This window comes from Pteronotus mesoamericanus, unplaced genomic scaffold, assembly GCF_021234165.1.
Source record: "Pteronotus mesoamericanus isolate MK-2021 breed Mesoamerican mustached bat unplaced genomic scaffold, CSHL_Meso_final contig_182, whole genome shotgun sequence".
Lineage (NCBI taxonomy): Eukaryota > Metazoa > Chordata > Mammalia > Chiroptera > Mormoopidae > Pteronotus > Pteronotus mesoamericanus.
In genome coordinates, this window is record NW_026555078.1 from 32,079,188 (window position 1) to 32,094,918 (window position 15,731).

Below are 15,731 nucleotides of genomic sequence, written 5' to 3' on the forward strand. Positions count from 1 at the left end.
TGTTTCTTTTACCATTGAGTCTACTGTTCATTATCACGAATAAACTGCCCCAATTAAATCACATATAAACAGGTAACTTTTAGAATATTTATTAAATGGATGATTTATAAGAAAGACATTGAATAAAGGTAAAATTTTTCACTTGAAGTAAACGTGAAAGTTTTAAATGCGTAAAGTTTACATTCAATTTTATTTTAAAAAAGATCTGCCCCTTTGGATTATATCATGGAATATGAAGCACTGGTGAGATCGACGTCACCAGAAATGTTCGCTGCGCTGATTTCCTTGAGATTTGTCATCCGGTGATTGTACTGCAACAAGTGAGCATCATTGACCGCAACCTTGAAGTGGTCAGATTCAACCAGTACTTGTATCTGAAATGACACATACACAAAACTGTGAGAAATGCCCATTAATTTCAAAGCCGGTCTGTCCTGAGCTCAGGGTGTCCACATTTCATTTTTATGATCATTTGTATAACGGACTAAAGTCCAGAAAAAGTAACTTTACAGCAAAAAAACCCCAACAAACCCAAAACTCCAGATTATTCAAAGATTTAAACACAACAAAATGACAAAATTTTTAGAAGGTTATATACTAGAAGCCACAAAGGAAAAAATGATGTCTACATAAATAATGTGTCTACATGAGAAGTTTTTATATGGCCTAAACCACCTAAAATTAAAAGTAAAAATAATCACTAAAGTCCTAATAGAGGAGCAAATGTTATGAAGATGGATAACCAGTTTTGGCAAGAGCAGGGAAAACAGCCCTCCCATAGCTAGTGGAGGTGGTAATCCCTACATGCTATTGGAAGTAGCCCTTTGGCAATATCTAAGTTTTAAACGTGTAGTCTTTAAAGTTGTTCTTCTAGAAAGCAAAGATTCATACAAATAGTATAGTATTTAGTAAAATACATAAATAAAATATTTCCAGGGTTTTTTTTTTTTGTAATATTTCCAAATTTTCATCGGCAAGGTATTGGTTAAATTATCACATACCTAAACAACAAAATACTATTAAATAAAAATATTCTGATACTGAAAGATGTCCACCAAATGTAGATTGTGCTCCTTATTTGTCTCTGCCCTTGAGGAGCTTATAATCTAGCTGCTTTATTGCCCACTCTACAGTCAATCCTAACACAGCACTGTGAATGGAATAAATATTGGTGAAGCTGTGCTTAAAAATAAGAAGTACACTGTATGTCATAGAAAATACTGGAAAGATATACCCCAAGTTGCAAACTTTGGGAGGTAAAGAATGGAGGACTTCTTAGTTAATTTAAAAATCTATCCCTGGCTGGTGTGACTCAATGGATTGAGTGCAGGCCTGCAAACCAAAGAGTTGCTGGTTTAAATCCCAGCCAGGGCACATGCCTGAGTTGAGGGCCAGGTCCGCAGTAGGGTGTGTGCAAGAGACAACCACACACTGATGTTTCTCTCCCTTTCTCCCTTCCCCTCTCTAAAAATAAATAAAACTTTAAAGAATATTTAAAAATATACATATTTCCTTTCATAAGCATGTATTTCAGAATTTAAAAAATTTATGCTGTACATCTGAAACTAATATAATATTAAATGTCATCTGTAATTAATTTTTAAATTAATTTTTTTAATTAAAAAAAACTTCAGTTTTGAATGTTAGGCCACGATGGGTTTTTTTTTTAAGGAACTAAGTTTCAGTCCCACTGAGACTGTCTGCCTTTTTTATTAAAGATGCTATTTTCCTCATTTCCAGAAAAGCTTAAACTCAGGGCGGTAACAGGGTGGAGCTGGGGAGCGTGCCACTCCTGGCCATGTCCCAGCCTGCTGATCCTGGTCTCTGGGATAGGGAGGAGCTGGTTCGGTGTCCTTGGACAGCTGACGAAAATCTCATTCCAATGCCCTGGCCAGGGAGCTCAGTTGGTTAGAGCACTGTTCTGATACAGCAAGGCTGTGTGTTCATACAAGAAGCAACCAATGAATGCATAAATAAGTGGAACAACAAATCGATGTATCTTTCTCCCCTGTCTTCCTCTCTCTCTAAAATCAATTTTTAAAAAATAATAAAATTCATCTCAAGTGCATCATGGTTTTAGAGTGATTTCCCTGTGAGCAATAGGCATTATCAATATAGAATAATAGCATTAACTTACTTTGAATGGTTTACCACTTTCAAATGGGAAAACTGGCTGTCTTTCTTCCCGGCCCCAGCTACCATTCATCATTGAATTGCAAACAATGACTCTCTTATTGTCCTCATTGAAGCGTGGGTTAAAGTGGAAGGCGATATCATTCCCTCTCTTGAAATTTAAAACAATTCTGTTTAAACCAAAGACCAGAGTTAGTAAAATGATTCAAGTTGGTGTATTTGTATCAAATAAAGAATATATGATATTCTAAAAGAGAAAATCATTTTATAAAATACAGGAAAATTTTCTAAACAGAAAACAAACCAGAGAATAGGTTCGAACTGTATACTAGGCCAAGTATTCGATGCAGCACTGGAGTATCTAAAAGCAAGCGAGGCAATATGCGCTTGAATTGTTTTGCCTCATTGTCTTTAGCTACATTGTTCTCTGCAACTCCCTCTTTACACCCCGCCACCCCCTACTCTCATGAAAACCCTTCAAGGTTTCCTTATAGAGGTTTTTTAAATTTTATTTTTTTATTGTTTATGCTATTACAGTTGTTTCCTTTTTTTCTCCCTTTTCCCACGTTCACCTAGCCCCACCCTCTCCCCTCCCTCAGTCATCCCCATATTGCTGTCCTTGCCCACGGATCACACACAAGTGTTCTTTGACTAATCCCTCCACCATCTTTCATCCAGTAACCCCCTCCCCTCTGGCGGCTGTCAGTCTGTTCCACGTGTCTAATGTTTCTGTTTCCACTTTCCTCATAGAGGTTTGAGGCCACTTTGAGGGCATTGCATATGACAATAGTTACCTCCTTCCTGCCCTGCCAGGTTGCTTTTAATATCTATTGATGGCAAGCCAGTCACATAAATGGGAGATCAATCCCGGCTTCCTCCTGATAACTAAGAACATACTCTGAGATTACACAGTTAATGTTCGGTATCTGGTTGCTAAGTTCTAAAATCATGACAATAAATGTGTTGAACTTTCCATGATGTGAAGTGCAACTTCCTGACCCCATTCCTTCTCCTTGGATGTTAATGCAAACACAAGTCCACTGACCGTTAAAACTACCAGCTGGATCCCCCAATGTCTCAAAGTGCGCTCCATAGAGCTCTCACATCGGAATCCGCTGGTGCTCTCGTTTTAAAGCAAAATCTGCACTCCTGACCTACTAACAATAATTCCCTGGGAATTTGTTGGTAACCTGCCCAACCACAGAAGTATTCACAGGGAAAGGACCAAAATAGACAAATAGCAATAGAAGTTGTATTTTGACTAAATATCCAATGGTTGTATTCCCTCTTCAGGGAAAAGGAAGATATTGTCATTTCTCCAACCTTAAGCATTCTTTTTTCCTCCTAATTCCTTACATAGAATTTGTAGGACCAAGCAACATTTCTTTCAGTTTACTAGCACCTTAACCATTTCAACCAAAATTAGTTCTGATTTGCCACAGTGTCGATCTACATCTCTAGTGTAATTGGAGCTGAAGTTTCCAGTTCAATATCCATGAATAAAGGCAAAGATACCAGCGTGGTTCTGAGGAATAAGGGTTGTAGGAGGAGAGCACGCATTAACAAATTGTGAGTGCTGCATGCACGCAATAAGGTGTACTGAGTTCTATGTTGTGTTGGGAGGAAAGGAGGATACGAACATAAGCAGAGAATATATACGTTTTGCAGTTTGCTCTGAGACAAGCTTTATTGTTCAGGGAAGTATTGTGTTTAGAGAAGCTATATAAGCTCTGTGGAAAGGAGTTGCCTTAGGGTGGTGACTATGGAGTAGACCCAGAGGCTGTCTAGAGGCTGGCATGAATAGGCTATTTAAATGTAAAATGATCAGATCAGAAGCCAATCTGTCTCCTGGTAACAGAGGAAGTGGCTCCTGTTGATTCACCAGGAGCCAGGTGACAGGCATTCAAAGAGGCTGTTTGTGTGTCTTTTATATACTGCCTATAAAAACCAGAGGTACACTAATTAATGGCTGCAGGAGCTTTGGTGGCACCACTAACCTCAGGGACAGGCATACTGGATGGCCTCAGGATATTCCCTAGCCTGCTTGTATTATAAACAAGTATTATACAGCCCGTGGTGACAACCAGAGCCAAGTGTCCCAGGGCAGCCGGAAATCAGCATGTATTTTTCCTGAAGGAGCTCAAAGTCTTACCCCATGCTAGCTCACCTCAATCAAACCAGTTCCCATGGGGATGGTTGACTTATTCTGATGAAGTCTTCAAATTGTACAATCTTTCTGAACCTTTTCAATAAATAATAACTACTCAGAAGACTTGGGTTCCCCATCCTGCCACTTATCATCTGTAGACAAGGCCAGCATCGTGGGAACCTGACTCTGCAGTTGCACCCAATGCAGTCAGGCAGGGCAGCCCAGCTCGAGAGCTCTGAGGCTGCGCTGTGCCCTGCTCAGCTGCAGGGAGACTTGTTTGAGGACACATGGGATCACATTCCAGCTCTCAGATCAACTCACCACTGTGTCCAGTGGGAGCTTTTGGTTTCGGATCCTCATTTCTGATGGGCATCTAAGCGAAAGTGCATGCTTGGTTTTTCAGACGCTATATGGTTCGGAGGTGGAGGGATGTCAAAGCGTGACATTACAAAGGCTCTACTTTCCTTTAAAGCTAAGGTTTTCACTGCCAGGAAGGACCATCAGAATAGGTTTTTCTGCTCTTCCTCTTTGTCCTCACAACACAGAACTCTGGTTTTTTTGTTTTTGGGGGGTTTTTTTAGGTTCTGGGAGAAAAACAAGATTGGGCAAAGGAAACCTTGTGCCCTGGTTGGGAACACGTATTGATTTATGGAATAATCCCATACTATGGTAGAGCCAAGCCATTAAATGTGTAGTCTTAAAAATTCTATTAAACTTCAAAATAAATCAGCGGTTATTCAAAAATCAATCAACAAATATATTAGACTTTCAAATTTTGCTCTATACCCGTTTGCCTTGGACTTCACTGTGCCCGTAATTGTTATCAGCATGCGAGGCATGACTCCTCCAGGGAAAGCCAGGTCGTGAGGCACAGTCTGAGGATGAAAAAAATATGTATCAATAGTCAAGTTTTCTTGGAGAAAGAAAAATATGTTGCTGAAATTAAATCCCTATTAATATGTGTGAATAACACATAACCCTAATTTAAGCCATCTGTCCAGACTCTCTGGCCACCGTGCCCAGGGTCCAAAGAGATAAGGTTCCCTACATGCACAACTAATAATCGAGACTAAATCCATTAATCAATTAGTGCCAAAGGCAGAACACAGTCCTTTTTGGAGCATGGTAGCTCTTATTACTACGTACATCCCAATCTATAATTCATTCACTTAGACTATGTTTTGATAGGGCTTAAGCTAGACCTTACAATCAGCATTAACATTTTCGTACCACTCTTAAGGCCCTTGTCACATAACATACTTCATCATGTCACATTCTTGGGCTTCTGCGTTCTCATATGTTCTACTCACAGCACCAGCAGAGTACTTAGTATGGGGCAGATACTCAGTATGTGAAATGAACACCTTCCAGTTAATACATTTCCTAGTTCATTCATCAAAAATTTATGCTCAAGGTACTGTAAATATTCTCAAAGCTCTATCACTGACCTCTTCTTTTTTCCCTCTATAATTTCCCCCGGGTTCAACTATCCTCCAAGTCTTTTATCTCTAGCCCTGATCTGTACTAGTCCCATTCTTCCTCCTTCTGGATTTGCTCTATGCTGCAAATTCAAGAGGTATGAACGGGAACTGTTCCTCCTGGCCCCTCCCCCATCTGTCCCCTTCCTGAGTTCCGGGTTTTGGCTGACCTTTGGCTGGTGCCCTAGTTGTCCTGCCTTGAAAAGCCAGTCATCTCTGACTCCTAACACTTAACCAGCAGGTTCTAGGGTTCTTCCTCTGCGATCTCTCTCCTGCCTGCCTCCGCGTCCCCCTCTATCTGCAGTGGACTAATTGTCCATGGTCTAGGCCCTGCCCGATGCGGCCCACACTCCAAACACATTCTCTGCACTTTCTTCTAAGCTGACCTAGATGCAGATCAGATGCTACCTGTGCCATCTTCTGCATAGTCCTGAACGGGTCTGATCCCAAGCTGTTGCTGAATTCTTTCCTCATAGCTGCACGTTTCTCAGCTAGACTCTAAGTCCAGAAGGAAAGGATCTGTGTCTGAGATGTGTGTGAGTCCTACATAGTTAAGGTTCTGCACTTAGAATTTATTTACTAAAATGTGTTTTAATATAAATGAAAATTCAATCCTTAGATTACAAAATTATCATTATAAGTTTTTCAGAACTAGGTTACCTTGGTTTCCCCGCATGTTCTCTCTATAATCATGGGCAAGATGTATAATTCTTTGTTTGCCCCATTTCCTCATGTGTAAAATGGGGATAATAACAGTATCTTACAGAGTGGTTATGGAGTCAAATGAGATCATCCATACAGAAGCACACCACTGGCGCATTTACTCAGTGTTTATTAATAATAATAACAAAAACTTCCCCTCACTACTATGCTCTTGATTTATAGTACGGCTGCTTTACAGATGGTTTCAAAAGATACATTAGCTTATCTTTATACCAACACTACACATGCTAAGCTCAATGACTATTTTTTCTATTGGACCAACACCCACCATGTCTGGTCTTTGAAAAGTGGCTCTAAGCAGTAAGTTTAAAGGTTCAGGTGTACCTGAAACCCTTTACAGGTCAATGCCCAGAATAAGCTCCCAGCCAGAATACTGTAAAATGATGGCTCTACAGCCCCAGGTAATTGCTGTGTTCTTCCTTAGCTCTGTTCTGGGCACAATCAAGTACATGAAATGACTAATGCCATCTTACCAGTGGTCCCGTGGGGACACCAGTGGGGCCGGCACCAGGGTAGGCCCCGGGCCCACCTGGTTGTCCGGGGTAGGCTCCTGGTGCATTTGGCCCGGGATAAGCAGGTGTTGTAAAACCAGGGTAGGCGCCGGGAGGTGCCTGTCCGGGGTAGGCGCTGGGTGGTGCCTGTCCAGGGTAGGCACTGGGTGGTGCCTGTCCGGGGTAGGCGCTGGGTGGTGCCTGTCCGGGGTAGGCCCCAGGATAGGAAGCTCCTGGGTAGCCCCCCCCGCCAGCAGGCTGGTTTCCCCATGCACCAGGCCATCCTTGAGGGTTTGGGTTCCCAGAAGCAGGGAGGGCATCATTAAGCTGGAAAGAAAGATATAAACAATTACTGGATGAAAAACAGTCACAAGAATGGAACTTTCCAGAAAAGGAATATGAGACCTATGAAGTGGAGGGATATGGGGAAGGTATGAAATTCATATCAATCAAAACTTTTCCACCTATTAAATAGTTTTGAGTCCCAAAGACTGAAATTAGGCTTTGGGATTATATATGTTTTATCAGGATGTCTCCCACCATCTCATATTGAGGAAGGTTGCATTTTCATAATTTGCTAAAATCAGAGCTATCCATCCTCTATGTAAAAGCACATACCTTCTAACCGACCTGAGAAAAACAATGACAAAAATCAGGAGGCTCAGGTTTCCCATTGCTCAGCTTATTTCTCAGCTCCTGACCCACAGAATCTACCCGCTTCTGTCCCAGGCCTTTTGATAAAGGGGTCACTCTTAGTGAGTCCCAGGCCTCTCTCTACCTGGCTTTCTTCCCAAGTCTATTGCTGGAAAACCAAGACTCCGGCCCACAAGCCCTCATTGGACAGGTGAGGCCAGAGGAGGGCACGTGTTGTAAGAGTTAGAAGAGAAAGTCTGGTGGTAAGAACAAAACTCTCCACCTACATGAATTTAAAATGTAAGAAAACAGACATAAAACACTTACTGAAAAGTTGTCCGCCATTTTCCTGAGAGGAGAAAAAAAAGACAATAGGTTATGATTTAATCTGAAAAGATTTCACAAGTTTCCATTTAAATTTAACATCACAAATAGTTTGCTCTGTAGTTCCAGTCAATTTATAGGCATTCTTCTAGTACAAGCCAATCTGTTTCCAAAATATGTTCAAATCAATAGCATGGAACCACAAAAAAATCTCATCGAAGCGGGGAGATGCACTCCAGCCAGATTACCAAACCCTATTTAACCCATAACATGAAACTCTAATACACGAGCTCTGCGTTCTGAATCCTGGGAATAAGAGACCATACAATGCAGGAGAGAGAAGACCGAAGAAGAAAACATTCTGAGCCTATTAGTGGGTAACAAATGAACACAGTCCTGGTCCACCTGCGTCGGCCTTCACCTCCCTCGGCCTTCACCTCCCTTCCTGTGCTCTTTCCCCACCACATCTTACAAAGGGTTCTGCACATTAATGTCACTCGGCACTCCTCCCCTGACCCCATTCTCACTGACACCCCAAGGCCTCCTCTGGGTTTTAGAGGGAAAGCAGAGTTTATTGATTCCCACTGAGATCTGAAGGACTATTCTGTATGCCTTCATTTACACCCGCGCATGCCCGCTCTGCACAGGCACAGTGCAGGCTCATTTCTGGGTGTGAAGGTGGATAGTCCAAGATCTGCACGGCCGAGGAGTCTGCAGCCAGCTGCGAGCCAGACTGTGTGCTGTGGACGTCACAACCAGAGCAATTACTTCTAAGGGAGGAGGGTGTGATTTAAGCCACTAAGCCTTGAAGGAGAGGTGAGATCGGGATGTGGAGCAGTGAAGAAGAAAGACAAGCACAAAATGCTTGCTTTTTAAAAAAATACTTGTTATTCCAAATGAAATCTTTGGCAGTATAACAAAACAAAGTTGAAAAAAAAAGGCAATGTGGAGGAAAATATTTCGGGGTGAGGCAAAGAGGGATTGCCTTGTCAAAAGCTGCCTCAAAGGATGGCCTGGAGACACCATTCCTGACTCCTCCTGCCCCTCCCCCCAGCAGCCCAGGGTGTTCCAGAGCTCCTCCCACAGCGGGTAACTCCCGTGGGGAGGTGGGGGGCAGCTTCAGGCTGCTGAGGGCCGGTCCAGTTTGCTCAGCCCGGGATTACCTGTGTTATGGCTGGAATTACCTGGACCTTAAACTATCAGAATCTCGTTTTCCTAGAGTTGCCCACGTGTGATACATTTACTCTGCTATTTTAAGAAATGACATTGCCCCAAGAGATCCAACCAATGGTGACTACTTGATAGGTCCTCAATATGTCAAATACTAGATTTTTTGGTAAAAGCTCAAACAGAGCTCCTCCTAGAACTTCCTGTGCGCTTCATTCACATACATCAGATCGTTTATTTTTTTTGTACGTCTCTTTTAATCTGGGCATATTCTCAAACATATTTGGAAACCGGTTATCACCATGTCCATCTTCCAAGGTGGGAAACTGCGGGCAATTGGGGAAGTCACAGCGACTCTCCCAGGGTTTATAGTCGCTGTATTTCCTACAGTAGTTGATCTTTTAAAGCAAAAGTTGGGTGCTCTTCTGCCTGTGCTTCCTTCTCCAAAAGGCTGACACTGCCTGGAAGACTGTGCTGCTCCCACAGGAGGATCTTGAGAGAAGACTTGTTACAGAAAAGGAAAAGAAAGGACACGTCTTAAGTCAAGAAAATAAAGCCTCTCTCATTCTAAATACTAGTAGAAAACAATCTCGAACTTCATGGTGGACAGAGAGCTTGGTTCCTTTGATTACATACTCTCCTTCCACCGCTGGGCAGCATACCAAAGACCCAGAAGTAAATGTATATGTGTTCTCACTTCTTTTGAATATTCTCATTGTGTAGGGGTTTATTCCCAACCTCAGCACCGTTGATATTTCAGGCCGGATACTTAGTTTTGGGGGGCTATCCTGTGCATTGTAGGATGTTTAGCAGCATCCCTGGCTTCAAAGCACAGTCAGTAGCACCTCCCCCTCCACCATCAATTGTGGCAACCAAAAGCATCTTCAGACATTGCCAAATATCATTAAGGGAAGTGGGGAAAAGGCAAAATCTGCCTGGTTGAGAACCACTGGTCTAGGCTAATTAGCATGTGTACCCTTACATGCAGGTACATACACACGTCAGCAAAAAACAAAGATAGTTTCAATTCTTAAAACTGGCTAAATCTGTGCCATTGGCTTCATAAAGTGTTTATTATCATAACTCCAATCAAACTAAGATGGCTGATTACAACCAGAAACTCACATAAAGACGGCATTTCCAAAATTTAACAGTCATTCTTTTCAACATCTCTGCTCAAGCACATTCCATTTCTTTTCCAACACAACCAAAACAGTTTGAGAAACAGCAGATTTCACTTTATTTCCATTGTGCTTCACATAATGGCTTGGATGACTGTTTCGATTGTGTTGTGACACATTAAACAAGCCCATCAGAAATAATTACACCCTGCATTTGTGCGGTGCTTTGCAGTTTACAAAGCACTTTCACATGCCTTACCTATTCTGACTCTGATAGTAATCTTGTGAGGTTGACAGGGAAAAGTTAATCTTCCCACGTTAGAGGAGAGGAAACTGAGGCTCAGAGAGGTAATATGGTGACCCAAAGCCATTCTGTCATTAGCAGGCCAAGGACCAGGGTCCAAGCAACCTGACTCCAAATTCAGGCTCAATTTACACTAATATAGAACCTCACATTTTGAAATTTTAAAGTATAGTTCTTTGAAAGTGTTAATTACCTCATTTAGAAATGATCTAGCTTATTCATTTGGAACTACATAACATGCTGAAATTGTAAACAAATTTGAAAAGGATCATGTTTTTGTTAGAAAACTAGCTGGGTGGCTCAGTGGGCAGTGATATTGAACACAAGAATGTCATTTTGCACAGTCACTTGGCTAATTATAAACACATTTAAATGAATAATGTATACATTTCCAAATATTGGGTGTGCACTCTTTTAATTTTGTCAACTCCTAACCATCAGATCTCTTTTTTGAAAAGGGTTATAACTAATGCTCTTTTGAAATCAAGGTTAGCAACCTTAGAACTTAAAAAAAACACACACACACAAAAATAAAGATAACAACAAAAAACATCTATTTAGATAAATATCTTCCTTACTTGCCTGGAAAATATATTTATTTATCTTTTTTTCAAGATGACAGTTTACATAGAGAGAGACAATCAGATGTTAAAAAAGCCTTCTCACTCTACAGAATCTATACATATGCAAACTGTATTCTGGCATTCCAGAATCAGAAAAATTACATTAAAGACAAACAGAAAGATACAGGAAATACTACCTGGCTCTTCATTTTTGGAAAAAACCTACAGGAAGTAGTTCAGTTTACTTTGGGATAAGGAATTTAAACATGAGTCTGAAGGTTGGCCATTTTAATCATTCGTTAATTGTAGCTTTACCTGTTAATAAAGAGCCTTATTTTACACTACTATGTTATTCTAGGCTCACCCAGTGATTAATCCAGTTGCTGGGGTTCCCAGGAGCATCTCTGAAATTTCTGTGCACAAAGGTCTCAGACCTTTACACAAGGCATAAGGGAAGTAGATCATGAAGTGTTTCCACAGAACCCCAAGGCCCTGCCCACACTCCTCTTCCAAGAACACAGGCGAGGCAGTCTGCTTCCTGCCCTTGCTAAGCACGGAGAAGGACTTGAGGAAAGTCCACTTTCCAAAGCCAAATTCAGTGAGAATGAGTTGGAATAAAGGAAACTGGTTCGTTCATAGGATTTCTTTCTCATCATAGTTCCTCTCCATCAAGGAAGGTTAAGTTACTTTGTGCCTCTCAGTTACTGATTTTTTTTGCCCCTATGGAAAAGCTGAACATCCGTCAAGAGAGAACACACGATACTTGGCAGCAAATTATAAGCCTACAGCAAGCACTATCCCGGCAGGCTTACCACTCAGCATTTAATGAGAAGAGCTGGTTCCCACACCAGGCAGAATGCTACCTAGCTGTCCTCAGTAGGAGTCTGTGTTCCAAACAGTCACAGGAGAGGCTATGTTTTAGATCAGTGACCATGAATCTCACAAACATTCAATGACCATCATCAAATTTCTCCCCAGAATATGGAGTAAGTGCTGATTCTGGGTGTAACCCCCTCCCCAAACATTATGAATTTAAAAAGCAGCCTCCCAAAGATCAAGGATGAAGCCCCACCATCAAAGGCATGAGAAACTCTAGGGAATCAAAGTCAACTCCTGAAAAGGAGACCATTGTGGAAAAACACATTTTTATTACTAAATTTAACTTCTATGGAAACAGAATTTTCTAGTATTGAAAGAAAAATGTCATAACCTTGAGGCAAATGAGTCAGAATTTTGGAAGGTGATGAAAATGTTTTCTTATGCTCTGTGCCCAAGTGGTCAGTTTTTATTGCTATCATTTTTTAATTTTTTCAGAATTCACTGAGCCTTCTTTCCATTTCTTTTCCAGAATACTGGAAAAAGTCTGGGCAGCTGGGGTGCGACGGTCCTCATTGTCCAGCAACCCAACTCCCAAGAGTCACTTTACAAATATTCCACAGTATCTGGAACAGGAATGACTGACTTTAAGAGGCCAGCCTGAAACCTAACTCACAGCCTCAACCCGTGTGTCCCTGACTCCCTGGTACTGAGCTTCTAATCCTTAGAGTGGATGCATTTCAGTGTTTTTATTTGCATAGCTAAGAATTCAGCATAAACCTCAAACGTATTTTCAATACACACACACACACACCCCAACTGCAACTAGGGTTCTACATACCCGGACCAACATTTTGCCACCCCCACCCCCACCTTCCATCCTCAGCACAGATCTGAGATCGTTAATGTTCAAATTAGCCAATCTGACTAGGGATGGGTCGCTGATTTGCAAAAGCTGAGGGTTTTCGGTCTTTGCCAAGCCGGGCACATGACCACTCTGGCCTTGGGACAGGACCATTTTCTGTGGAATCAGCATCCGGATAGCAGCTGTACCCCGGACGCTGCTGGGGTTGATGGAAGAACTCAGTTACATCCCACAGGAAGATCAAGTGGCTAGGGAGCCAAGCCCTGGGTCCCAGGTGCCACCCTAGAGAGTCCCTGGGCAGTACACCTGTGTGCTGGAGTAGGGGGCCTGGTCCCTGATACCAATCTTGAGCGCGTCCCTCCACCACCCCTCGCAGGCAAATCCGGCTGAAGTCAAGGTGGCCCAGAGGCGGGAGGGAGGGACGCACGGCTCAGCCTCCCAGTCGCTGCAGAGGGTGCCCTGTGTCCACGCCCGGCGTCTGCGGACACACCCGTCCGCCCGGAGGAGACAGGTGTACGTGAGCCTTAGTGAGAGGTTGCTGACTCCCCTGCGTCCGATCTCTCGAGGCGTCAAAGACTACAGACGCCTGTCCAGTCGGTACCCACCGCTCCCCTCGGGGCTCTCCAGCTGTCCGGGCCTGCCGCCCGCAGCCCAGGGCCCCGGGGAGCCAAGCCGCCTCCCCAGGTACCCACCTGAGCCCTCCGAAGGGGTCTGCGCACCCAGCGGTGTGCGAGCGCCCTCGCCCCTGCCGGACCCAGGCCACCAGCAGGCCGGGTCCCCCATCCCCTCGTCCCGGGAGCCTGAGACACTCACCTTACGCCTCGGCACTCGCTCTCTCGCTCAGGGTGTGGCTCCTGGCGAGGTCGTTTTGTCCCTGATGGGGCGGCAGACCGGCTCCTCAAATACGCCCAGCCAGGCCCGCCGCGCCCCGCCGCGCCCCGCCCCGCCCCGCCCCTGGCAGGGCGGGGCCGCCATCCCTGCCCACCCGGCTTCTCGCCTTGGAACAGGCTGGGCGAGTTCCGGAACCCTAAGGGAGCAAAGGGCACCCTCCGGACCCGGGACAGACGGGTGGGACCCTGAAGGGCGGCCCCTCCCGCAGCCCCTGGTGCCTGGAGGGCGGCCACGTTAGCCGTCCTCACGTAGCCGAGGCGGAGAGGAGAGCCTGCGAAGCCAGCAGCGTGTGCTTCTTTAGGGAGTGTTGCTTGGCGGCTCGCTTGCTTGCTTTAACGGCGCTTACTTTCTGCCTGAGTTGCAGGCACTCTCATCCCTTCTGCTTTGCTTAACCCTTCTCTCGGCATCAAAGCCTTACCAAGGAGTGCACAGTGGCGTACGGGAAGGGGCCCTGTCCAGTTTTCGGAGACGCCGGATGAGTGGCCCCCGCGTTCTTGGCTTCCTGAACTGTGATGTGGGTGCGCACACACCTCGCAGACTGAGAGCTGAATTGTTTTGCTGTTTGCTTCGCCTGCATCCTCAGCATCTACTGAGTGTGGTGTGCAGTAGATTCTCAGAAAATACTTGCTTCATGAACGAAAGACTGAAATAACGAGTCAACTCCCAGGAAATCTGTCTGTTTTCCTAAAGACTGGGGGGAGAGTCCTGATGAAGGAGGGAACAGTTAAATACAGAAGTACTTTTGGTAAAAGCAGGAATAGGACACAGCTACCTCTCTGGGAAAGATTGTTACAACAAATATCGATGCTGCCAAGAAAGATTGTGTTTGGTATTTGGAATCATTTAACTCGGTAATAGCTGAGTGAAATGATTAAGAATGTCCAAGATGGATTTTTTTTAAAAGTTCAGAGAATTAACTTGAAATGAATGAAAGACTTTAATGTGAGACCTGAAAACATAAAATACTTAGAAGAAAACAGGGAAAAATCTCATCCCTAGCTCAGAATATCTTATATACCTCAATCTCCCTTCTATTTCTGAATCTCTCTTACTTGTGGGGTCTCTGACTCTTCCCACACATATGTAGACATATGTATACAGGGTTCCCATACATATGTGTGTATTAAATTTGATTATTTTCTCTTGCTAATCTGCCTCATGTCTATTCCATTATCAGGCCAGCCAAAGGAACCTTGAGGGTATAGGAAATTTTGTTCCTCCCCCACAACCGCAAGAGAAGCAATAAAAATTTTTTAAAAAAAGGCAACCTACAGAATGGGAAATAATATTTGCAAACCATATATCTGTAAGAGGTCAATCTTCCAATTAAAAAGAAAACCAATTTAAAAACACCAATTTAAAAATGGGCAAAGGACCTGAATAGGCATTTTCCCAAAGAAGGCAAGCAAACTGCAAACATTTACATGAAAAGATGCTCAACATCACTAGTTGGTTAGGGAAATGTAAATCACCTACACCTGTTAGGATGGCGATCACCAAAAAGACAAAACATAAGCCATGGTGGTGAAGATGTGGAGAAAAGGAAACCCTATACCCTGTTGGTGGGAATGTAAATTGGTTCAGCCATTATGGAAAACAGTATGGTGGTTCCTCAAAAAGTGAAAAATAGAACTATTACATGATCCAGCAGTCCCACTTCTGGGTTTATATTCAAAGGAAATTGAATCACTATTGTGAAGAGATATCTGCCATGCTCATTGCAGCATCATCCACAACAGCCAAGACATGGAAGCAACCTAAGTGTCTGCTGATGGATGAATGGATAAAGAAAATGTCCTACACACACACACACACACACACACACACACGCACGCACGCACATGCGCGCGCGCGCGCACACACACACACACACTGGAATGTAGATCTTAAATGTTCTCACCACAAAAAGTAATTATATAAAGTGATGGATGTATTAACTAAGTTTACTGTGGTAATAATTTCACTATCTATGTAAAACAAAAAATAAAATTCGATTATGATAATAGCTAATATTCACTGAGCACTTATGTGTTTTCTACTATGCCTAGTGGTTTACATATATGTGGACAGGTA

General features: G+C 43.3%; 1 protein-coding gene across 2 annotated transcripts; it reads right to left on the reverse strand.

Annotated features, from left to right (window-relative positions):
* Nucleotides 1–188: 188 nt before the first annotated feature.
* LGALS3 (galectin 3) lies at nt 189–13,643 on the reverse strand. Of its 2 annotated transcripts, XM_054567042.1 has the most exons (7): nt 13,581–13,643; nt 9,400–9,602; nt 7,935–7,956; nt 6,957–7,301; nt 5,069–5,157; nt 2,138–2,303; nt 189–374 (listed from the first exon to the last, which is right to left on the reverse strand). In XM_054567042.1, the coding sequence occupies exons 3-7, from the start codon at nt 7,950–7,952 to the stop codon at nt 219–221; spliced, it is 774 nt and encodes a 257-aa protein (XP_054423017.1). In that variant the 5' UTR covers nt 7,953–7,956; nt 9,400–9,602; nt 13,581–13,643; the 3' UTR covers nt 189–218. The 2 variants fall into 2 exon arrangements, with proteins under 2 accessions (XP_054423017.1, XP_054423019.1); XM_054567044.1 differs by lacking the exon at nt 9,400–9,602 and having other exon boundaries at nt 13,581–13,637.
* Between the last annotated feature and the right edge of the window lie 2,088 nt (nt 13,644–15,731).